This window comes from Octodon degus, unplaced genomic scaffold (assembly GCF_000260255.1).
Source record: "Octodon degus isolate 3935 unplaced genomic scaffold, OctDeg1.0 scaffold00024, whole genome shotgun sequence".
In the NCBI taxonomy this organism is placed as follows: Eukaryota; Metazoa; Chordata; class Mammalia; order Rodentia; family Octodontidae; genus Octodon; species Octodon degus.
Genome location: NW_004524600.1, coordinates 20,578,861 through 20,602,333, shown reverse-complemented (window position 1 = coordinate 20,602,333; position 23,473 = coordinate 20,578,861). Strand labels below are relative to the sequence as shown.

At 38.8% G+C, this 23,473-nt stretch overlaps 1 protein-coding gene across 1 annotated transcript in view; it reads right to left on the bottom strand.

Moving 5' to 3' along the window:
* Grm1 (glutamate metabotropic receptor 1) overlaps positions 1-23,473 on the bottom strand; it is a 463,945-nt gene that overhangs the window by 45,188 nt on the left and 395,284 nt on the right. The window contains exons 11-13 of the mRNA XM_004628592.1: positions 20,336-20,582; positions 15,646-15,814; positions 5,064-5,190 (exon numbers count right to left, since the gene is read on the bottom strand). Coding sequence (XP_004628649.1) covers positions 5,064-5,190; positions 15,646-15,814; positions 20,336-20,582 — 543 coding nt within the window. The remainder of the gene's footprint in view (positions 1-5,063; positions 5,191-15,645; positions 15,815-20,335; positions 20,583-23,473) is intronic.

Here is a 23,473-nt window from a genome sequence, read left to right as displayed (position 1 = left end):
ATTTTTCTTTTTCTTTACTATATTTTTTGAGACACACAGGCTTTTCTTTCTTGAGAAAATTTGCTATAATGTTCAAATTGTTTGCATATAATACATAATGAAATTTTTTAGTCCTGTTGTATGGCATAATATTTTTTTAAAGCTCTTGGCTGTTTGGGGGTATCTGAAGCCACTGAAAGGGTGGAAATTGCCTTTAACCAGTCACGAGAATTATCTCAGGTCTACTTCACACCCCAAAGATTAAAAGATTTCATAAGAGTTTTTCATGCTGCAGCTGAAACCCTAAGACTCCAGTGGGAAATCCACGGCTACTCTTACCCCAGAGAACACGGAGCCCTCAGGCAAGCCAGCTTCCTTCATACAGATTACAAATGAGCAAAGTCAAAGAGTGACACTAACTTTGATCTGAGGACCAGGGACTATTTTTAATTTTTGAGAAAAGTATTTGGGAGTTTGTAGCATCCAACTATATTGAAAAAAGTCAAACTATAATATCAGAATTCTTTCCACTCAGCTCAAGTGAAATGTAACATGAATTACGAAATAAAGAAAGGTAATTATTATTTTACCTGAAGTGTGTTTAGGCAATTCATGTTCTTATAGTACAGTTTTATGATTATCTAAAGCCTCACTGAAATACCTTCTGTTATCCTTTGTGTCTGGATGACTCTTTCCTCCAAAGCCTCATGCAGTCATGGGGGCAGGTTCTAGAGTTTGTGACTGGCTCATGGTGCAATGCTGGGGTTATGGTTGTGAGTACTACATCAGACCTGGGGCAGGTATCCTGCATACAATATTAGGGCAGGACGGAGGCTTGTTCACTGCTCCTCCTTTTTGCTCTTGTTGCTATTGCTGTTTTCTGCCGCCATGAATGCTTACCCTCTGCCTTGCGCCACTCTGCCTTGGAGCCAGCCAACTATGGACTGAAACCTCCACGAACTGTGAGCTACGCCTTTATTTCTTAATTCTGGGCATCAGGCATTTTGTCTCAGCAAGGAGAGAAAAGTAACCCAGACATCTTCCTTGGTATTATTTCATTAATATCAATTATCCGTAAGACAAAAATTATTCTTATAATTCAATGTTCAGTTTAAATATTTCTTTTTCTGTGGAGACATTTATCTTCCCAAGGAAGTATAACTACTCTCTCTCTCTGTTTGTATGTCATATATCTTTGCACATGCACTTATTGTAGGACTTAAAATTCACTGTTTATATGTACAGTTTCATTTGAAGTTCCTTTTAAACTCACTTTATTCATGTCTTCATTGTCTCCAACTATCTGGTACAAACGGATGGTAAGTTATAGAATAAAGTAAATGAATAGATAGAGATCACAGCAACTGTTATACTTGAGAAAAAAAATTCTGTAATATTAATTTCTATCTTTTAATGAGAAGATTTAGGATATTCTACCTTTTAGAAAACTTTTCTTGTACTTTGATTTTTAAAAGAGCTAAGTAGTATTATATTATTTACATAAATGAATTATTATACCCCTGCAAGGTTATATATCATTACAGAAGAAAACCCTGTTTTAGTATCATAAGAAAGCGTGAAATTAAATGCTAAATTAAGATGTACATTTTACCAAGAAGAAAATATGAGAAACACCACAGCTTTAGAAAGCACTTCCTCTAAGAAATATACCAATTTCTTTTCATAGCTAAATTATGGCACATTCTAAAGAAAATTTTAAGATGACTTAGAAGTATCTTTTCATTCATTACTATAAGAATATTTGGAATCTACAGAAAAGCAGCTCTTTGAACAAACTCTAGTTGAGTTTTTTAAAAAGTCATTTCTCAAGAAAGAATGGTTTCACATTTTAATTAAAATGCACTCATAAATACCCATCCAAAAATCTCTTTGTAGCTTTTTGACTAAGATCAAGTGAAAAATCCACCAAACCCCCACAATAACCCAAAATAACCTAATTAAAGGTAATGCATTACTCTTCTCCACCTTTCTACCAATTTTGGTATTCTGCGACAGTGAGTTTCACTTTTCCATGACTGCTGCTACTGTACCACACCAACCCATTGCAACGCAATGAGCCCTCCTGGCTCAACACTTCACATTGCATGAAGTGAGCAACAAATGGGCTCTCCTTCTCCATTCAAGTATAAGACTAAAAGGAATGCAGAAAATAGGTGCCACTGCAACATGAGTACAAATTAGTATATTAAATATTAGTATCTTAGTATAAATTAGTATGAGATGTGTATGTTCTGAAAGATCTTAAAGGTAACATCTGCAAAATAGTCTAGATATATGACACAAGTGTAGCTGCTTGGCAGAGACGAAGGTGAAGTCTAAGCTGGTGCCTGGCTAACTTCATTTGAATGATAATGTGATATACATCTGTGATCAATGACAGTATCGTTAGGAAGATGATTGAGTTGCTTTCCACCTGTGTTCAGCGATGTCAGATATGTTGTATCCTTTTCCAAATGAAAGAGTTCTAAGCAATGGGCATAATCACTTGGCCATGGGCTGACAATATTCTCACAATGGCAGATCTACAGGGAAGCAAACATTGAGTTGAAGTTGCGTTATTACGCTGTATTAGATCTTTGTGTAAGGTTTTATTTAATTTTAAGGTTAAAATAGGACAGAAATTCTTTCCACGTATGAGAGAAACTTTAATTCGAGTCAAAAATAAACAAATAGAGCATCAGGAACAGTTGGGGAAAGGTCTAAAAACATAGATGAGAAAGTTTTATGCCTTAAAGCCGATGCTTCTGACTTCTAAGACTGAGAGGAAGAAGCGGTCACTTTTGTCTTTTAGTCTTCTCTTGGCCAGCGTTGGTCTCAGTCAAGTAGCAGAGAGGAATGGTGGTGAGTTAGTCCCCACTCTCCAACGCCATGGTGCCTGGTGGGGCTGCAAAGGAAGTACCTTATGGAAGCACCAAGTATGAGAGTAGAAAACTGGAGAACCAGTTTCTCATAGTGTATGCCAGTCCATTGCATACACTATGAGATTGATGGTCTAGTGGAAAACAATTAACTCTATGGGGGAAGTTTTCACTGTGGTTTTCCTATTAACCAATTGCATCATCAATCAAAGAAACTGGAACCAATCCCTTTTTCTTTCCAATTTTCTCAATTTAACAAATATTTATTAAATAGCTGTTATATCATGGCACCAGGCTTACAGGGTCGGGATCAGTGGTTCTGCACAGGTAGGAGTCCCTAATCATCTCAGCATCTGCTGCACCTCACTCCAGAACTAGAGAAGGGGATCCCTGGAGGTGGCTAAATCCTGGGTACTTCTTAAACTCATGCACACTTGAGAGGCAGCTTTCAGCTAGAGATAAAAAGATGAACGGACACAGTTTGTACTTGCAAAACATTCTAATCTAATTTCCTTTTCTTTGAAAAGGGCCTTTGGCCTAAGTGATTTTTATAAGTTTTCTGATATGCATTTTATCTTCTTTCTGAGCTAACTTTTTATAAGGTATTATCATTTAATAAATGCAATTATAGTTATGTGACCTGATTTGCTTATATAGACATTTAGTATGATTTGAATAAAACACATTTCTCAGCTTCATATACTTATTTAGAATAAAATAAGAAATAGTTAGCTGTCTTGGTATGTGCTTGTAATCTTGGCACTGAGGAGGCTGAAGCAGGAGATCACATATTTGAGGCCAGCCTGGGCTACATAGTGAGTTCAGCCCCGGGCTGGATTACAAGATAAGATTCTGTATTTTACAAGAGAAAAGAGAAGGAACAGGGTGTGGTGGGAGGAGATAGAAAGTGATAGAAAGGGGAAGGAGAGAGGGAGGAAGGGAACGAGAGAGAGGCAGGGAGGCAAGGAATGAACAAGCAGCCTTCAGGACTGTTACTATCTCTAATGATTAGCAACAGCATCCAAGAAGGTGCAGGCCTAGGAGCTGGGCAAGTATGTTCTGCTTCTAGCTAGCCCGTGATCTTGGCACACAACCTCCCCTAACTAGGCTTTCTCTTTTTTCAGATGAAAGGTTCAGTTATTCAGAGGGCAAAGTCTGTAAGGATCCCAGTGACCAAGTTCCCAGAGCTCTACGACTCTTAGAATCTAGGAAAGACACTTCGTAAGTCAATGCCTAGCCATGAGGCTACACCTAGGCCTGTGAAAAACTAACTTCAAATATATAAATGCAGCTCTCTAAAAAGTTACAAGCTCACAAAATCAATCCTCAGTCCCAGGAATTCTGCTACTAAATTGCTTCTTGCATTCACTTACCCTTCCTCCTTTCCCCTACAGCTGCCCTAGTGCACACGCTTTGACATGATTCGCGGGGAACAACTTGACAGCTTCCTGATCACCCTGATTCCTGTCTAGTTACACTTGACACAGCCCCCAGATCCAGCATGCTGAACATGGGTGTGATGCTGCTGCTCACCAGCTTGAAGGCCTCAGCCACCCACTGTGCCAAGAGCTACGGTCTAAACGGTCTGAGCCTGTGGAATCAGGTGTCCTCGTGGCCACAGAGCCATCCTGCCCCGTTCCTCACCGTGCCTCCGCCAGTCCACTGCTCCTTCCAAACAACCACACATGCTGGTCCCAAGTCTCCCCAACATGTGTTACAAACTTTTAATTTTCTCATGCTCTTCTTTCTTTGTAGAATTCCTTTCATTTCCTTGTCTGCCTAACAGGATTTGTGGCCCTATAAATATCTATTTTATGTTCATAATTGCTATATTTTTTCCACATTTTCCCTCTGGCAGATTTCATTTACCTTAGTACCTTTGAAGTCTGCAGTGGAGATTCACATATAGATGTTCAAAAACAGGTTTGAAGTATAAATGTGAGAAAGGAAAAACAGAAAATAACTGAAATGTATATTGGAATACCTTAGCATGTATCAATTCCGTTTTATTTAGACTTAAGTGAATTTTCTTTTCAGTACAGGTCATGGAAACTGATAAAAGGTTTGTGCGTAGTGTTTGATATGAACACTACAAAATCTGAGCTGTAAATTAGCCTTAAAAAGACAGGCATTGAGCCCTCACCTCTGGACGGCGGCTGTGTTAGGAGGGCAGCACGGCCAGGCTCCAAGGGAGGCTGCACCTACCTGTTAGGTCCGCGTTGGGCCACCACCCCAGGTCGCAGGCTTTGCAGGTGAACTCGTCCTGCACGTACTCGTTCTCTTTGCAGGCTGTGCAAATCCAGCAGCAGCTCACTTCTCCTTTCCGAATGACCTGTAACAGGGATATTTCGTACGTCTTAAAGATAATTTCCCCCAAAGCCTTCTATTTCGGATGAAGGCTTGTCATCCTGCTACGATAGAAACAGCAAAAACACAACCTTCAGAACTTTTCCATGCTGAAGAACCTTAAGGTGGCATATTGAAATATCCTTAATTATCCCACAGTTCACATGTAAATGTCAATTTATTCCATCCTCAATTTAAATGCTTTATTTCTTTAATAGAATGAATTCATTACATATTTTTACAGAATAAAGGCATGAGAGTTTAATTTTATCCTGGTTTATATGCATTATTGATTATTCCAAAGATGGTAAAAATACATTTTCTCTGAAAAAGCAATTTTTAACTCCAAAATTCTAGTATGCTAAAACATTAATTCATAAAACTGAAGAATTATAAATTTTTGTTATAATTCTGAAAGACAAAATTGTGGGTAATTTTACTCCAGAACAAATTTATATACATAAGGGCAGAGATGTGGCTAAAAAAGCACATACAGCTACTGACTGTCTGACTTATTCTGGTGAATTCAAATGATAGCATTATTGGTGAGAAGAAAAATGTTAGTCAAAAATTATCAGAGCATAGCTCATCAGACTAAGTGCCTGCTCAGGCAAGCACAGGGACCAGAGTTCAATCCCAGGTCGTGCATGCTGTGCCAGCCCCGTCCCCGGGGCACTCTGAGCCAGTGTCCGAGTCTGGGCATGGTGACTCACGCCTGTAATCTCAGCCTGGGAAGGCTGAAAACAGGAGGATCACTATGAGTTTGAAATGCATCATGAGACTCTGTACCAAATGCATAAATGAAAAGATTTTATATATATACATATATATATATATATATATATATATATATATATATATATACATATCAGAAAAACGCTTCTTATCTGAGCAGTTTAAATTTTCTCTCATTTTTCATTTGTTTGGAGAATACATTCATGTATTTATAGCAAAACAAAATATCAAAACACTGCTCATTACTTCACTTGTCAGTAGAAGTAAGTGCAAGGCAGATAGCACATAATCAAGTTTTGCTTTCATTTGCAGCCTAAAATTTCAGCCTTTTTAATTCTGTAATACATTTACATTGATTGGAATAATCAATGTGGCTAGATACAAATGAATCATCTCTGCCTTTTTTGCTATCTGTCCTTTTTGCTATCTGGTTTCTGTTCCTTTTGGTTGTTTTTGTTTTGCTTTGTCTTGATCCTTATATTCCCTGTTATTCTAAATATTAGCATGAGGGCCAGTGAGATAGCTCAGCGGACTAAGCCCCTGCTTAGGCAAGTGCAGGCGCCAGGCTTCGATTCCTGGCACCACATGCCGCACTGACCCCACCCCCAGGCACACTGAGCCAGCGTGGAGTCCGGGCATGGTGGCGCATGCCCATAAGCCCAGCGCTGGGGAGGCTAAAAACAGGAGAATCACTACGAGTTCAAGCTGCATAGTGAGACCCTGCACACACACACACACACACATACACACACACACACACACATGCACACACGCACACATACACACATATTTACACACACACAAAACCTTAACAGTAGGTGTTAGCTAAACCTATTTTGGTTTTAGTGGGTCCTTGAAGGTTGACAACACGAACCATTAACTGCCTGCAAGTCTATACTTACCACTTTACTCTTATACTATAAAAATATGGCGCAGTACATATAAGACACCTACAGTAACAATCTTCCTTTTCTCCTCCCATCCTGTAGGTAATGATTTAATACATTTTGCTTAAACATAGCATTTTACAGCATCTCTCATTCACAATTAAACAGTTATTTAAAAACAACTATTTAGATAAAGTTCTAGATACAATTTCTAACATTTTAGAAAATTTCTAAAATTTTAGATAAAATTTCTTGCTTTAGAAAATTAAGGCAAAACAAAGTCTTTTTTGAACAAATAAATACAATGAGAAAACATATTTTGCTGTAAGTATTAAAAAAATCTCTGGAAAGAGAATTTTTTTTGTCTTTTTGGGACAGGGTCTTGCTATGCATTTCAGACTGGCCTTGAGTTCACTTTGTAGCCCAAGCTGGTCTCAGACTCTCAGTGATCCTTGTGCCTCAGGGATCCTTGTGCCTCACTAATGCCAGGATTACAGGCCTGTGCCAACATGCCTACCACTAAGAGAAAAAAAAATTATATGAGAGAAAGATGTTTATACAAAGGAATTATGAATACTAAACATTGCAAATGTGTGGGTAATGGTAAACTATAACAATGCTTCTAGTAATTGTTCTTAACCTATGGTCATAAATCTACTCTACTTACCTGTAGATTAGTCTTTGGATACTCAAAGGAACTGTTATGCTGATTTCTGAGACCTACACATTATTTACTTATTTATTTTTCTGTATGGATCCTTCTTCTCCCTTCCTCTGTATTGGAAATTCTGGCTGCCTTTGCCTTCCCAAAGCCTGCTTCTGTCTACTTAAATTAGCAAGATGGATGAACTACTTGTATTCTCTCTAGTTGAAGAGTCAGGAAGATGTCTCCTGGCAAAAAGGTTTCGTGGTTCTGGGATTTCCCTCGTTTGTTTGCCTTCACTTCCTTGGCACTAAGGTTCTGTGCTATTTTCTGATGTCTGAATGCAGTTGAACCTACACTTCATCAACTTTTCTTATTATTTCCAGCAGAAGGCTAAACATGGGCCCTGTTACTCCCTTATATCTATGAGCAGAAGTCCTTCCCTAAGATAGTTAGTTACAAAATAATTTCATTTGCACAGTCAGAATTAGTCTGTAAATATGGCTATACTTTAAAAATTAAGAACTCTTGCCTTCATGAAATAGTTATTTTCCTGAAGAGCAAGTAGAAATTTGCATCACTATTTTAGAATTACAGAGAATGATAAAATGACAAAATTTTTCACCAAATGTGGAAGATGTCTCATTTTTTACTTTAGTTTCAAGTGGCTTTTGAAAATTGAACAATATTAAGCCTTTCTTGAAAAACAGTTCACAAGTATCTGCAAAATAATCACATAGGATCTATACTCCAAGTGATATTTTTGTAATTGATATGAGAAAAATCTTAATTAGTAAATCAGTTTGTTTTCTTTTTATTTAAATCATGATGACCAATACAGTAAGAGCCAACACAAATGTTGTCTGTCACTTCCACTTCCACTCTAACTTTTTCTGTCCCTGTAAAATTAGTCCTACTGTTTATACAAATTCAAGACAGTAGTGTTAAACAATTTTCTTGATTCAATTTGCCTTTCCTTTTATTGAGATCAAAGTGGCAATATCTATTTACATGGTAGATATTACCAGGAAATAGTGGTAAAACATATTTTTAGCTATTTTCTATTTTGACAGATGTGTTGCAATGGTTCCCTCCCTGCAAATTAAATGGAACGATAATGCTTTTCCAAGCTGATCTGGCTGATTTTACATTGTACACAGTTCACATTTGATCATGTGATTGAAGCAGTTTTTCTCCAAGAGGAACTGAATTGCGATATTGGCAGATGTTCTGAAAAGGAACATTACAGTGTGTCCACTTTCTCTTCTTAACTTTGCTTCTGGGAGCTGGGACTCCATACACATCCATTTCACATAGATATTTCTGTATAAACCACCAGGAAGCACTATTAGCAAACATCGGAATAGAATGCATCTACACACACGTATACATACATAGTCATATACACACGAGATCTACACTATGTGCTTCACAGTATCAGACTTATTCTCACCACGTGTTTTTATTATTAGGAAAGGTGGTGTGGTACAACTCTTTGATAATTTTGTTCAAGAATGGATATGCAATCTTCCCAATAGAACACATTTTTTTTTTTACAGACTAGTACTTGAGTTGGGCTAACTGAATGAGTATAATTACATAGAGTTCTTTCAAAAGCAGACAAATGTGCAGAAGATGGAAATAACAGTAAAAGAACAAAAGAAAGAACTATGTAGTATTCCACCTTATGAGGACAGTCTTAGGCTGCTAGGGATGACAAATGTTTTTGAATCTAAAACCCTAAACCCAGGTGGAGTCTTGTTGATGCATGAGTTAAATGTTTGCTTGTTTTTTAATCAATAGCCTATGTGAGAAGGCAACACTGTAAATGTGAGTGCTGTATAATCAATATATTCTTTTTTTGGCAGAACTGGCAATTGAACTCAGGCCCCTGTGCTTGCCAGGCAAGTGCTTATTCCACTGAGCCATCCCCCTGGCCCCATCAAATATATTCTTTAGAGAGGATTTTATTAGAAATTATCTTTCCTTAATTTTCAATTTCTTCTAAATAGTTTTTCTTACTTATGCTCAAGAAAATCCAGAAACCAACTCCTATAGTAGCATTACCAATAATGCTCCCGACAAACTTTGGGGTTACTTAGAGTTACAGTTGGAGGCAAACATAAATGGTTCCTTCACAGGTTCTGTTAGCTGCCTGATAAGAATGTCTAACATCAAAATGAACATGATCATGTGTCCTGTACTTTGATATTCAGCAATTCTGTTCTTGTGCTCTTTGCTCACTCACAAGAAATCAGAATGATATGAGAGGCTGAAGGTGATTGAAGGGGCTTTCTAGCCATGTAAAATAAGCTTTTACAAGGGCTACGATTCTGATACCTTTTGATAGTAAACATTAATTTCTCTAGTACAAAATGATACCAACAAGTAGAATAAGATCAGTCTTATCCATGAATGGAAAAGAAGAAATTCTGACGTCTACATTTTGAGAGATGTACATAACTGGGCTTTGTTCTACATATGTAAGCTATCGTTTTACTGTATTAGAAAAGAACATATGTAAATGAGAATAGATTTATGACATATGCCATGTTTGTCAGAAATCTGCATTGATTGGTTGAGTGAGGATCCAAGGAAATAGAAACCATGTTGCTTTTAGAACCCAGACTACCACCCAAAACCTGTTATGTAGAAGAAAATAATCTAAAGCTAAACACACAGGAAAAAGAAAACCAGGAAAGAGATAAGGAAGTAGAGATAGAAGAAAATCATAAAATAGGATTCCATTGAAAGAAAGCTATGGGGGACCTTTTCCTTGCTTCTCTGCTCCTTTCTTTGTCTTTATTAAATTTTTCCTAACTTCCTCACAGATACTATTTCAATAATTCTGGACTATTTCCTCTACCTATCAAAAGTGGATTACCAGTTATGTTTTTGTTGTGCACTATTGAAAAATCCAGGATCAGAAACTGAAGTTTAAATTTGCATTTGTAAGAAACACGACAGTTCATATAATGAAAGACATGAGTAACATGTGGCTGAGGGAAGATAAGAGCTTTGGGTTGGCTCCAAGCCCAGCTGTGGCTGATTCTGGTTAGGACAGCTCAGGCCAAATGACTCAACCGCTCTGGGGCTCAGATGCATCATCTATGAGGATGTGTTTGGCAAAAGTTGGTCCCTGATCCCCACCCCTTCTGGTCTCCCTTTTGCATTCTAGTTCCCTTTCTTCACCTCCATACCCTTTCTTGTTCTTCATCACATGGGAAACATCAATGGGCTCTGTGGATGACACCAGCATGCTCCAGACAGTGTTGACTCCACAATGTTGTCTGTAATTTATGTGCTGCCCTAGACTGTCTTGACCTCACCTACTACTAAGAGTTCCATATACTTCGGCCACCATTGCTCCATGTTCTGTCATCTATACTGTCACTCCCTCCCTTGGATTAATTACTTAGTTCCAGAACTTTCTCTATGGATTTATCCTGATAGAAACCCTGATTAGACTGTAGGGGACCCATCAAGACTGGCTTTTCCCATTGCTTCCAGAATTTGAAGAGGAGCAGTAGTAAGCCATAGACTCTTGCTTTCTTAGTAGCTGTCTAAAGAGATTAGGTTGTATAGTTCCCTGTGAGCATAAATTATCACTCAAGTAAGCAGGAATAGGGCAGTGTAAGTGCATCCATTCCTCTCATTCTTTCTTCTAATTATCTGCACAATTGTCCAGAGAGCTCCGTAAGGCCCAGCCATCAGCCTCAGGGGAGAAGTGTTCTGCTCAGTGAAGCATCACTGTGCTTTGCTGTTTTCTCCCCTTCCTTCATGCCTCACTTCTTTCTTCCCTCATTGGGACTCCTCTCGAATTGACTTTCCCAATAATGCCTTAGCAATTAATGCTTGTGTGATTTTGAGGGCTCACGGGAATTGTGCCGAGCTACCTCTGAACTACAGTTCCCAGGATCTCCGGTCTGCTGTCTTCTGGTCAAGCTTAGCAAAAATAGAATGAACTAATGGGAGATGGGTGAAAGGAAAGAGAGAATCCATGTATTCCCCATCCTCTCCATTTTTAGGGACATCACAAGTAGAACACAAGATTTTCTTCTGTTCTGTTAGTTCTTGAAGTGGGAATAGATTCCTACCACTATTCATCTTTGAGTTGCCTTAAAACATTTCTTACTTTTTAGTCAATTTCTTATATTAGAATATATCTATTTTTAAAATGTAATAAATACATCTATTTTAAAAGATCATGCCATGATCTTTTTTTTCCTGATTAGACCCTCATATAAAATGCAACTAAAAAAGTGCAATTCTAGTTAACTGTGTTTGTGGCATGATAGAAACCATTTTTTGCCTGTGTAAGATACATATATGGTATATCATATACATATATATATATGCATACACATATATATAGAAACATATATTTCTAAAAATAAGAAAATGATAAAAATTATCATAAGGCTATTCTATGGATTATCAGAAAAGAAAGCAAATTACTATTTTAGCATTTTAAATACCATCACTTCTTATGAAGTATGATTAAAATACAGTGAATATTTAAAGAAAAAAATAGCATTATACTAGAAAGCACAGTACCATAAATCTCCCACAAAATACTGTTTTTGTCCCTTTGTGAGAGTCCCAGAAAGCTTCTTTGGTAAGTATATTTTTATTGGTTGCCTTGATGGTCTGAATTGGCTCAAATCATTTGAAGCAATTTCTGTCGAACAAAATTTTTACAGTGTGCCCACATCCATCTTGTTCACTATATCTGTCACCATGTGGCCATCTTGCTCTTCCTCAAAGTCAAAATGACCATGGGCAGTAAACATTCTAAATCTATAGAACACAAAGGCAGCTGCAGCAGTACAGCCAAAGACACTCAGGAAAGAACATATCCGGAACCACTTCAGAAAGTGGCAAAATAGATGAGCTAAGTTTTACAATACGTGCTCAAAAATATAGGCAATACTTTAAGGGGGGTTGATTGCAATGAGTCTTTTAATGTAGTAAGCTTTCTTTTATTTTAAACATTTATGTTTTGGTCACCCCTCATAAAATGAGTAGTCTTTTGCTAACAGCTATCAATCCCAATTAATAAGAGAAAATGTCCTACAGTCACATTGTAAGCCACTTCCCTCACATCTTCACAATAGCCACTGAAACTTAACTCTTGCAGCAGGCAAGTTAGTAGTGTTAGAATGGGCATGTCAGGTTTCATTAGTTTCTGTACTTCTCAAGGTGCTTACAGGACATAAACATTATGCCCTTACCTCTATTCCAGGTGCTACTGAGAACAGATATATTTTTCTCCTGCAGGGCATATAGTATTCTGAAATTGGTCTACATGTGATTTTTTTGAGTGTTCTTTAGTGGTTCAGTAATGATTTTTGGGATCTCCTTCAGTAACATTGAATGGGTATAACACAGCATGCTGCCCGAAATACTTCAGTATCTAGGCAGAGAGATGAATGCTGAGAGCTTTGCCTCTGAATCTGGGGAGGAAAGTGGCCTCTCTCCTGGAAAATGTGTGTGGAATATGTGCACTATGTGAACACCTATTCATGGCCTGCCAGCTATCAGAGTAGCAGGAAGGAATTGTGACAGGGAGCTGGAGTACAGTGAATCCTTGGAACAATTTGATTTTTACTGCCAAATTGTTTATACATATGCTGAAAAACCAAACTGTATCATTTTTCAGACTGTTTCACAATGGATGCCTTACAGCAGGCTGAATGCTACTAAAACCTGTACCAGAATGAAGGCCCAAGACCTATGTGTGAAATCCTTCAGGTCACAGAAGTGCATGAACCCAGGCTTTCTGTGTTCTCCCCACTATGTGACTTCAGCCTCACATGCACTGGCTTTTATCCCTATCTTGAAAAGCATACACAAAAGAATCCATTATTGTTAAGAGCCAAAGAGAGGCTCAGGGCCACTGGATTCTAGAGGACATGCTTGAGTACCACCAGATGGCCTTTCATGAAAGGACTCCATCCGGACATAGAGAATAGATGTTTCGGAAGGAGCACTATTTGTTCATACAGACTGTCTGAAGTCATGCTAAAGTACTTCTGCATATATTGCTAACTAATGGTGTTTCCATGTCTACCAAATAACCCCCACACTACCCCGTCCTTGTAAGGACTTAGTCCTCAGTCAAATCTCCCCATTACTACTGTATTGGTCTGTTTTCTCATGCTATTGTAAAATATCAGAGGTTGAGTGATTTGTAAAGAACAGATTTATTTGGATCTCAGTTTTGGTGCCTGGAAGGTCAAGATTGGCAGCAATGTTCACTTGGTTGCTCAACAGTGCCCCACAGGCTGCATCACAACCTGGAGCAGAACTGCACACTTGTAGAAGATGCCAGGCATGTAGGGTAGACTTGACACACACCCACCTATGCTCAGGAGAACTCACTCGCCTGTGAGACCCCTGAGGCTGGTGCTATCGACCTGCTCATCTCCTGAGAGGTCCGCTACTTCAAGTAACCACCACCTCTCTACACCACTACACTGAAGACAGAGCTTTGAGTACAGAACTTTTAGGGAATACACACCAACCATAGCCAAACCCACATACCTACAAACCCAAGGACTAAAAGTGAGGCATGGCAGGAGGCCTTCAGCACCCTGTCATAGTCACAGGATGGAGTGTGCCTTAAATTTTTAAATAGTCTTTCCTACAGAGAAGACCCAGAACAGTTTTAATTGATTTGTCTCAGAAGTTTATTACTTCCTCAAAGTGGCTGAAATTCTGTTTAATAGGGCAGCTCATCTCAGACACCAAAAGCTGTTATTGAGTCCAAATATTCCACTATCTTTAGAACATTAAGATACACCTTCTTGATCTGGCATTGCTGCATGCCTACAATTCCAACATTTGGGAGACTGAGGCAGGAGGATTGGTGTGAGTTTGAGGCCAGTCTGGAATACATACGCAAATCGAAGGCGAGCCTGCTACCCTACCTAGCAAGATCCTGTCTCAATGGAAAAAAAAATGATAAGCTTCCTCCAGCATTCACACCAAAAAGAACACACCACACAATTAGACCATTTCCCTGGGGCCCGTTCAGCCTACTTAGGGCATCTCCTCACCAGCATTTCCTGCAGTGCCCCAGCAGAGAATGAAAAAGCAGCACGACTGCACAGTGAGGAGGCCAGAGCCTTACACACAACCTACTCCAGCCCCAGCTGTGTGATGCACGTTTATGTGACAGTCTGTTTGCTCTCCTAGATGAATCACAGAAAATTAGAGATGGGGAAGGGCCTATTAGTTCGTCTATTCCATACTCTGGCAGCTCACAAACCCTCCCCTATGCTCTGTTTCCATCCCAGGTTGATTTTAAATAGCATGAGATACAGACAGAGCTGCTTCCAGAATTCCCCCTAGTGTGTCTAGCAAATGTCCAGTAGTTGATGTTTACTTCCTCCAATTGTGTATATGCAGTACTGTTATGATTGATCATTGGGTCCTAGCAGTGCAAAAGCCCCTGGATATAATTAGAAAGTGGGGACTTTCTATGTTAGAAAAAAAAATCTATTTCAAAGAACTTGGCAGAGAAGAAAGGAAGAACAGGGCCTCATGTTCCCTCATTTCAACTTCCTTTTATTTATATTCTTATTTAGTATTGTTCAGCTTTTGCTTTTTTTAAACAATAGCCAGAACTATGACTAAGCAGTGTTCTTTCTTTGGTTTCCACATTTACTTTGTTTCAGAAGTTTTAACTTTAAAATATTTAATTGAAGCAATTGTATCTATTCAAGGTGCACAATATGATAAAGTCATACGCTGTTTAATGATTATCGCACTCATTTAACATCCGTCACAACATTAGGTCAACATTTTGTACATTACATCCCCTGAACTTTCTTCAGTACTCGCTGCAATTGTGACTAAGTAGAATTATTGGTTTGGGTTTCCACATTTACTTCTGCTTCACTTTTTAATTTGATTACTCATCTCCTTTTTACATTAAATGCGAGTTTCCAACCCATCACTGCAATGAAATCAAAAGCTAATCAAGTATCCTAACAGTTAACCTATTTCACTTCCTAATCTTTTTTTGTCTTTTGAATTTTGTCTAAATATAAAAGCAGAACAGTACGCCCCTCACATCCTTTCCGGATCCTCTTAAATGAGCGCGCGCCTTTTGCTCTTTGAGGACTCAGGCAGCGGCTCTCAGGAGTACCTTCCAAGAATCTAGGCTCACCTTTATCTGCCCTTTCAAGCAAGGCTCGCTGCACACGGAGCGCACTACTCCACTTTTGTTCATCTGTATTTTGTAATCGTCGATGTTCAGCACACCTTCGTGCCAGGTTCCGACGTGCACATAGTCATAGCGATTCGCCTCTGTGTACTGCAAATTCATGATATCATACCTGCAAAGAAAGCCACATTCGAGTTGCATAAGTAGGGACATACTATGGAAAGCAAAGAACTTAGTACCTAGACTTTTTTTTTTTACTGTATTGACAATTTTTATTTATTTTTTAATTTTAAAGAGAATAAAAAAATGCCTTAGCAATGATATAAAATTTCACTAAACAAAACGATAGGAATTCAACAGTGGTTGTTATTTTGCATATAGTTGGCTAAACTTTATTAAAGAGAAAAAGCTAGAAAAATCGCACGTCCCAGCACTAGCTACTATAAAAAAAAATAGTTTGATTATGTTTCCTCTGACTTTCCAGAATGTATATGCATTTCCTAAAGAAATATGCATCCGTATTTTTTTAAAAAATATTACTCTCATCATATTCTCTGCCTGTACTCCAAAAAAAGTAATTCTCTTTGCACCACGTTGATCATTTCCTTCAAATCATTATTCATTAAATTATTTTATGAACAAGTAGTCCATGAGAACATTAACTTATATATTTAATTCTTTATATTCCAAATATCCCTTCTCTCCTCCACTTTTCATTTGCAGATTACAAGAGGGAGTTTTCATTGAGCCTGAATTTTTTTTTAGGTTCTACTAGAATAAAAAACCTGAGAAAGACATATTTAATTAGTAAGGATGTTGAAAAGTTAGTATCTCATACATGAACATTATAACTAATCTTTTTCCCACTTAAGACAAACATTTTTCAAGTCAAATAACTGGTATTAATAGTTTCAGTAATTTTAAATAGAGAAATGTGAGTAAAGGTGAAGTTTAGATCTTTTCCCTGTAGTAATGTATAACTTTTATTAAAATAAATCTTTACTATAGTCACAGCATGTTCAGAGGGCCAGATTCCATTTTATCAGGGAAGAAAACAGGAGAATTTCTCAAATGCAATGGAAAAAGAAAAGAGGCCCTGACATCAGATTGTGTGGGCTGGAGCCATTCTAACACTTCAGTAGTGTCTAGGAATGTCCTTAGGCTCTTCAAGCTTCTCAGTGTAGGGTATGTCAAGAAAGTTATTTAAAATTGGGATAAATGTGTGGCTTCTAGGGCCTAGATCTTGCCATCTCAAAATCCACACTCTAGAATGCTACCCCTCGAGGTGTTAATACTGGAGGCAGATCCTTGGAGAGATGATTAGGTCATGAGTTCAGGTTCCTCATAAATGAGATTTGTGTCCTTACCAAAGCAGAATCCCCCCAAAACCCTGCCTTTCCTCTTCCCCTTCCGCCAAATGACACAGTCAGAAAGTGCCATCTGTGGCACTTGAATTTTACCTAAGTATGTCAGAAAGCCGGAGCTCAGTGGACATCAAACCTGCCGATGACTTAATATTGGGCTTCCTAGCTTCTAGAATTGTGAACAATACGCTTCTATGTTTATGAGCCATATAGTCAGCTGTATTTTATTATAGCAGACCCAGATAGACTATGACAATATATAAAGCAAGTCACAGAATCATTCATACTTGTATTTCTATAAATACTTTAACATACTCTGGTTACTTCCATTTCTATAAGGAAACTGAGGAAAATATTTGTGTTGGCATGGACATTTATCTCTCAGTCTCTTAAAAGTCTCTGGCTCTCTTGCATCCTTTTGCCATGTTGTTATTCACTCCAAGCAAGCTGTAAGTCGGGTGGCAGTGTGCCCGAGCTGTTTTGTTCCCTTCTTACTGGGTCCACAGAGGGATTCTTTTTCTGCTACACCTATGCAGAGTCCATGCCCTCCTGGGCCAGCATGAGTCATGGCTTCTAGCTCCGTATGCCTGACTCAAGGAAGTAGAACTTAACTCATCAAACTGCATTTCTCTTCCTCATCTTCTCTTCTAACCGACCCTGGGCGCTTTCCCCTGCAACCCTCACTGAGACCCACAATCTCTCTCTGTAATGCTGTATCCAGTCAGTTTAATGTGGCTTCTGACTGTCATTGGCTGTGTCTGGCCTGATTCTTTATTAGACGATGGTTACCAGTTCATTGGCATTTCTGCCTCAACTTAATATGTAAATGTGTCCTGTTGTCCACAGGGTGTTTTCTGGTTTCTCCATATCCAGATTCTGGGAGTTTCTACAAATAGCTCCCTCCCAAAAGAAAAGAGGATGTGGGGAGAGAACAAAAGTTTTCCTTCACTGGACGAGCAAAGTTTACCAAGAGAGAGAACAGAGAATGATGCACCTGGAGCTCATTATTCATATAAATCTCTGGCCTGTAAATCAGTTACCTAAGAATTATTTCAACTCCCCCAATCACTGTTTCATAAGGAAAATTGGTTCACACTTGATTAACATTTAAAAACTAAAAATTCACAGTATTGTTGGCATGAAAACACATTTTAAGAAGTCTCAAATACTAGAGTAAATAAAAAAAAAAAAACAAGAAGAAGTAAATACTAAGTAAATACTAAAAGATACCAAGTGGAGAAATATTGACTTGCTGAAATGCGTGCACAGTGTGTGTTAATGAATGCTGCTCTTTCCTCTCGACCTCAGGCTTCCTGTGGGGCATGTTAGCCTTTATTTGGAATATCCTCATGCTGTAAATTACACTGCACAGCACCCTCTCAATGCATCAGGTTTATGTTGTGTGATGATTAACTAAAGTAATTACAAGAGGGACCCAAAGCAGAAGTGACAGAAAGGCAGGAGCTAGAAGCCACCTGAGGGGGTTGGAGCAGCAGCTAAACAGAGATTAAGCTGGCCACCTTCAAGCAGGAGGAAGTGACCCTTGAAAAGGCACCTAGGGGAAAGCTTGTAATTTGAATATGTAATTAAACATGAAAGAGAAGCAAGCTAAAATTATGCACCTATGTTTTGGATAACTTTGAGAGGGGAAAGAAGGAGGAGCAAACTTGAAATTTATTTGGCATAAAAATGCATCTGACCTTTATACTAGAGACTTTGTATGCTTTCTTTTGCAAATTGTGTGGGAAGATTTACATTGCAAGTATGACCTGGTACTGAGCCTCTCTTCTGATGGAATTCAAGATTATTAGAAGGGCAGGTGGTCCCTCTAATTCCAGGTCAATTTCTTTCTCCTGGTACCATGTCCCAAGGTGCCCAGTACCCCAAAGCCTTCTACGTTTCTTATGCCCTGGGTTAGCCAACCCACTCACATTCTAATCAAAAGCTGCTCCCACCTAACTAGCAGCTGAGAAGGACTCCTGTAAATTCATCACTTTGATTGTTGACAACGACATTTGTATTCTTCCTAGAGCTGTTGGATTTTTTACAGGGAGATTCCCACTTCGTTTCCATAGCAGATTATCCCTATGTGGAACTTGAGGAGTCCGTAGAAAAAAGACATACATGGAGAATTACTTAGGGTCACACAGTCTCTTATAGCAATTTTACCATGACATTAAAATTGTTGTAAGAAATTTTGCCTAATTTTAGGATAGCTAGAAAGCAGCATGATGTGATAAAAGATCACAAGCCTCAGAGTCAGACTCCTCTGCCCTCACTACCTGCGTTCTGTGTGACTTTAGGTGACTTGCTTAGTTTGTCTGACACCCAATTTTATTTTACAGAAAAGAAAGGTAATGATACACTAGAGCAATGAAAATTAAATCACTTGATACTCCATTTCTAGAAAGCTCTCACTCTGCAAAATCATAGCCTGACAAATAATAGGGGCCTACAAGGTTGTGAGAGTATTCTGCAGAGGGCAAGCTAGAGCCTTTTCTCTTTCTGCCGAAGGCTTTAAGTCTACTATCATTCTAATTATCCCTTTCCCAAGAAAATTTATGTGACTGAAGCTGACATAATTTCTGTGTACCAGGCACCTAGTGGGCTCATGGGAGGCATCAAAACAAGGTTGTGTGTAAAGTGTCTTGGGGGGAAGTGTGTGTGTGTGTGTGTGTGTGTGTGTGTGTCTGTGTCTGTGTCTATGTCTGTGTCTGTGTGTGCATGAGCATATTTAGCTAGTTTTTTTCTTTTTTGTTAAGTCTTTGAAAGCCATTACAAGCCACACCCTAGAAATAAAATTCTTTCCATTATCTTCCAGAATGCAGGACAACAGAAATTTAAGTTAGTCCAAGAAAAATGGATGTGTATATAGGATATAGTTCTCTTCATTTACTACTTCAAGTGGATACAATATCTATGACATTTTCTGACTAGAATAGCATGGTGAGTGATCAATCAGAAAGACACAGCATGGTGCAGACAGTGCCAGAGAGTCTGCTATTGGCCAAGTGCAACGTCTTCATGGTCTCTTGGACTTGCAGACATGTTCCAGGCCTTCCAAGGGAAGGATCAGGTGACACTTGAGTAAGGGAGGTAGCACTGGAATGACACAGGTTCTTGGGTTACCCAGAAGTGCTCCAGTGTTTTAAGGACCAGTGTGGTGTTTAGTAATAGCCCTCTGATGCCAACTTGGGGTTTTAGTGTTGCAGCTGAGTCCATCTTCATGAAGTCGGACACCATGCCACCAAAGGGAGCCCTACTTGCCACCATCCTGCACTGAAGGGTCACTGTGTTACCCAGGGCCATTAGAGAAACAGTTGCCTTACCTTCCAGGTGCGTCCCCTTTCTCATCAAACCACACCTCCTCTCCAGACACTCCAATGAAGGAGGACTTGATGAGGAAGTCCAGGAGCTTGCGGCCGTCGATGGGCTGCATGGCGTCACAGAGGCCCACGTGGCCAGGGCAGAGGGCATGGTGCATATTCTGCAGCCCGTGTGCCATTGCGTAGATGGCATTAATAACAAAGCCCATCTTACTGTCCTGGACGTAGTTTTCTTCTAAGCTTTCATTGCCTGTAATAGTAAAAAATCGGTCTTACCAAGGTCACAGTCACTGAGATTGTATCTGCATGCTTACCTGTCGAGAGGCTTCAGAAAGGGAGAGAGGGAATGCCCAGGTGAGTAGGCTTTCACTTGTGACCAGCAGTGCTACATTCCATCTGCAAATAGCTCATTCAGTTTCATTTTCTTTACTCAGTAATGGATTTATAGGATACAGAAGGAGTTCCATACAAGGTGAAAATGAAGACTGTAAACTATGCATGATGGTGTACACCTACACTTCTAGCACTCTGGAAGGCAAAAGCAGGGGGACTGTGAGTTCAAACCCAGCCTATACAATTCAGAGACTTTGTAAGACAGTCTCTGAAAACAAGAACAAAAATAGATAAATAAACATCCAGGTTTATAGTTCAATGCAAAGGCTTTGAGTTCAGTTTCAAGAACTGAAAAATATTTATTCATATTAGAGAATCCGTAAAGAGCAATAAATATAACTTACTCTCTTTTGGCTCTTAGGAATTTGCCTGCAAAGTCTCTCCCTGTCTCATGATACTGGAAGCACATTCCTTTATTCTCTCTGACAATCCGAAATACACGATAAGTCAGTGTTTGCTTTCTCTAGCCCGTGATATTTTCTTTTGGTAATCCCACTGCTTTTATCATTTCTAAGACCACAAAAATCCAGAGTTAGAAAAAGACATAGATATGAAATATCTTCTCATTTAAGGTTGGCAGTACATAAATATCTAAATAAAATTTTCTAATTATGAGCAGCTTGGGTGAAATAATTCTTTTTTTCTTTTCTTTCTTTTTTTTCACTTATTATTTGGTACAGGGTCTCACTATGCAGCTTGGACTCCTCCTGTTTTCAGCCTCCCCAGTTCTGGGATTATAGGTGTGCATCACCAAACCTGGACTGGGTCATTGGATCAGTGAGCCCCAAGGACGGGCCCAGCCCACAACATGCAGGACAGGGTATTAAACCCTGGTATGAAATATTTCTTTCTTTTTTCTTTTCTTTTTTTGGGGGCTGGGCGGGGGGGAACTAGGGATTGAGCTCAGGCCCTTGTGCTTGCCAGGCAAGCACTTATTCTACTGAGCCATCTCCCAGGCTCCTGAAATATTTCACTCACAAATAATTTTAACCTTTAGATTTTATCTGTGAATTCTGAAAGTCTGGTGATCATTTCTGTCCAGGTAAGAGTTCCCTAAGAAGTAAAGAGCTTTGCAGGAAAAGTAGTGTGTCAAATCTAAGCCTCATATTGGAAGTCACAACTTTAGTACATGCATATGGATGAAAAAATTTGGAGACCATTTGCATTTCATAAAGTAAAAGTAAAAAGTTTGGGAAACAACATGGATTTGGTGTACACTGCTGGCATAATTCAGAGACTTTGCACTTGGTTTCAAAAGTATGTTTCTCTCTGAAGTAGGCTTTCCTTCACCCACTTTACTGACAATGAGGAGTCCATGGGACCTTTGTGTGCCCAAGTTATTAGAACCTGGGAGAGTTGGCAGATTCAGCTGCTCATGAGGTTGAGAACAACCAAGCCTGTCTGCCCTTCATACCAGTTCTCCTTTGTTAAATCTTAAGAATTAATAGAACACTGATGTCCATGGGCCAAAGGCTAGCAGAGGGCATATAAGAAGTTGGAGAGCTTGAAGTCTTTAGAAGAAATGGTAAAGTTTTGACTTTGATATTGAGCTTGGGATGAAAATAGAATTTTCTAAATAGTTCTATTTAAAGGATGCTCTACTTAGATGTACAATGTGCCAAAGATGGAACAATGACTATCCAAAGAGCAAGATGCAAAACATTCAGCCAGATTGAAGAGGAGAATTATTCAATTCCCATCTATATTCCAATTTTTCTTGAAAGGATACTAAACAGAAATTTGCTAATCTAATGATTTCCATATTTTCTTGAAAAGAAAACTTCCAGAAGAAAATGAGGATTAAGAGAAAAAGAGGGCATTTAAAAATCAAATTACATAGAACAAACATAGAAAGTTATAGAAGATGGACAGCAAAGATCCTTCATGCACAATGACAGTCACTGAAAAAAGGTAACTTATGTCTGTCACCAAGAGGCCCTGACCTTAATGGTGGTTTTTTTCCCCTCCGACTCGAAAACTCTCCCTCATCTACTACCCATCACATCTATGTGGGCTCCAGTCAAATGAACTATCATTTAGGAACATGTGGTATTGAGTTGGAAAATCATATGGCTTTTTTCCCCATAATTGTATTGATAAATAGCAATGAGATAGTTTCAAATCAAATTGGTAGGACAGTTTCAATAATTAACACATTGCATATATTCCTTCCAGTGGTTAATTGCTGTACAAGATGCAGACATGATATCCTATTTACAAACACCATTAAAACAAATCACTCTATTCATTAAGAGAAGGTAACTATACATCTATCCTAACCACTTTGAATACACAGATACGAAATGGACATTCATCTGTATACCCTTTTTTTGTTAAGTTCCATTATTTAAATATTATAGGTGTTTGCAGACCAAAATTAGATGAAAAGGAGGGCTGCAAGGAAAGTTAACATTTTGACCCTAATATTCCAAGGTCAGTTAAGACTCAGGACATATGAGAACTTCTATTGTAACGTCATGTAACCTGGCAGTGTCCCAAATTTTCTGATCAAGGAGATTATGGGCCCAAAGAGGAAAGTGATCGATGATGTAAAGTGTGCCTAAGGAGAGTCACATGGAGAGAAAACATTCTCTCAGGCTTTCACAGAGAGCACATTGGCCAAGCGATGGCCGTGACTCATCCACATGGATGACACTGACAAAGGTTCTACAATCTGAGGTACAGGATCTCAGGATAAATCCTGAGGGGACTTCACTGACCTTATCAGACCCAAAAGCTACAACTCTT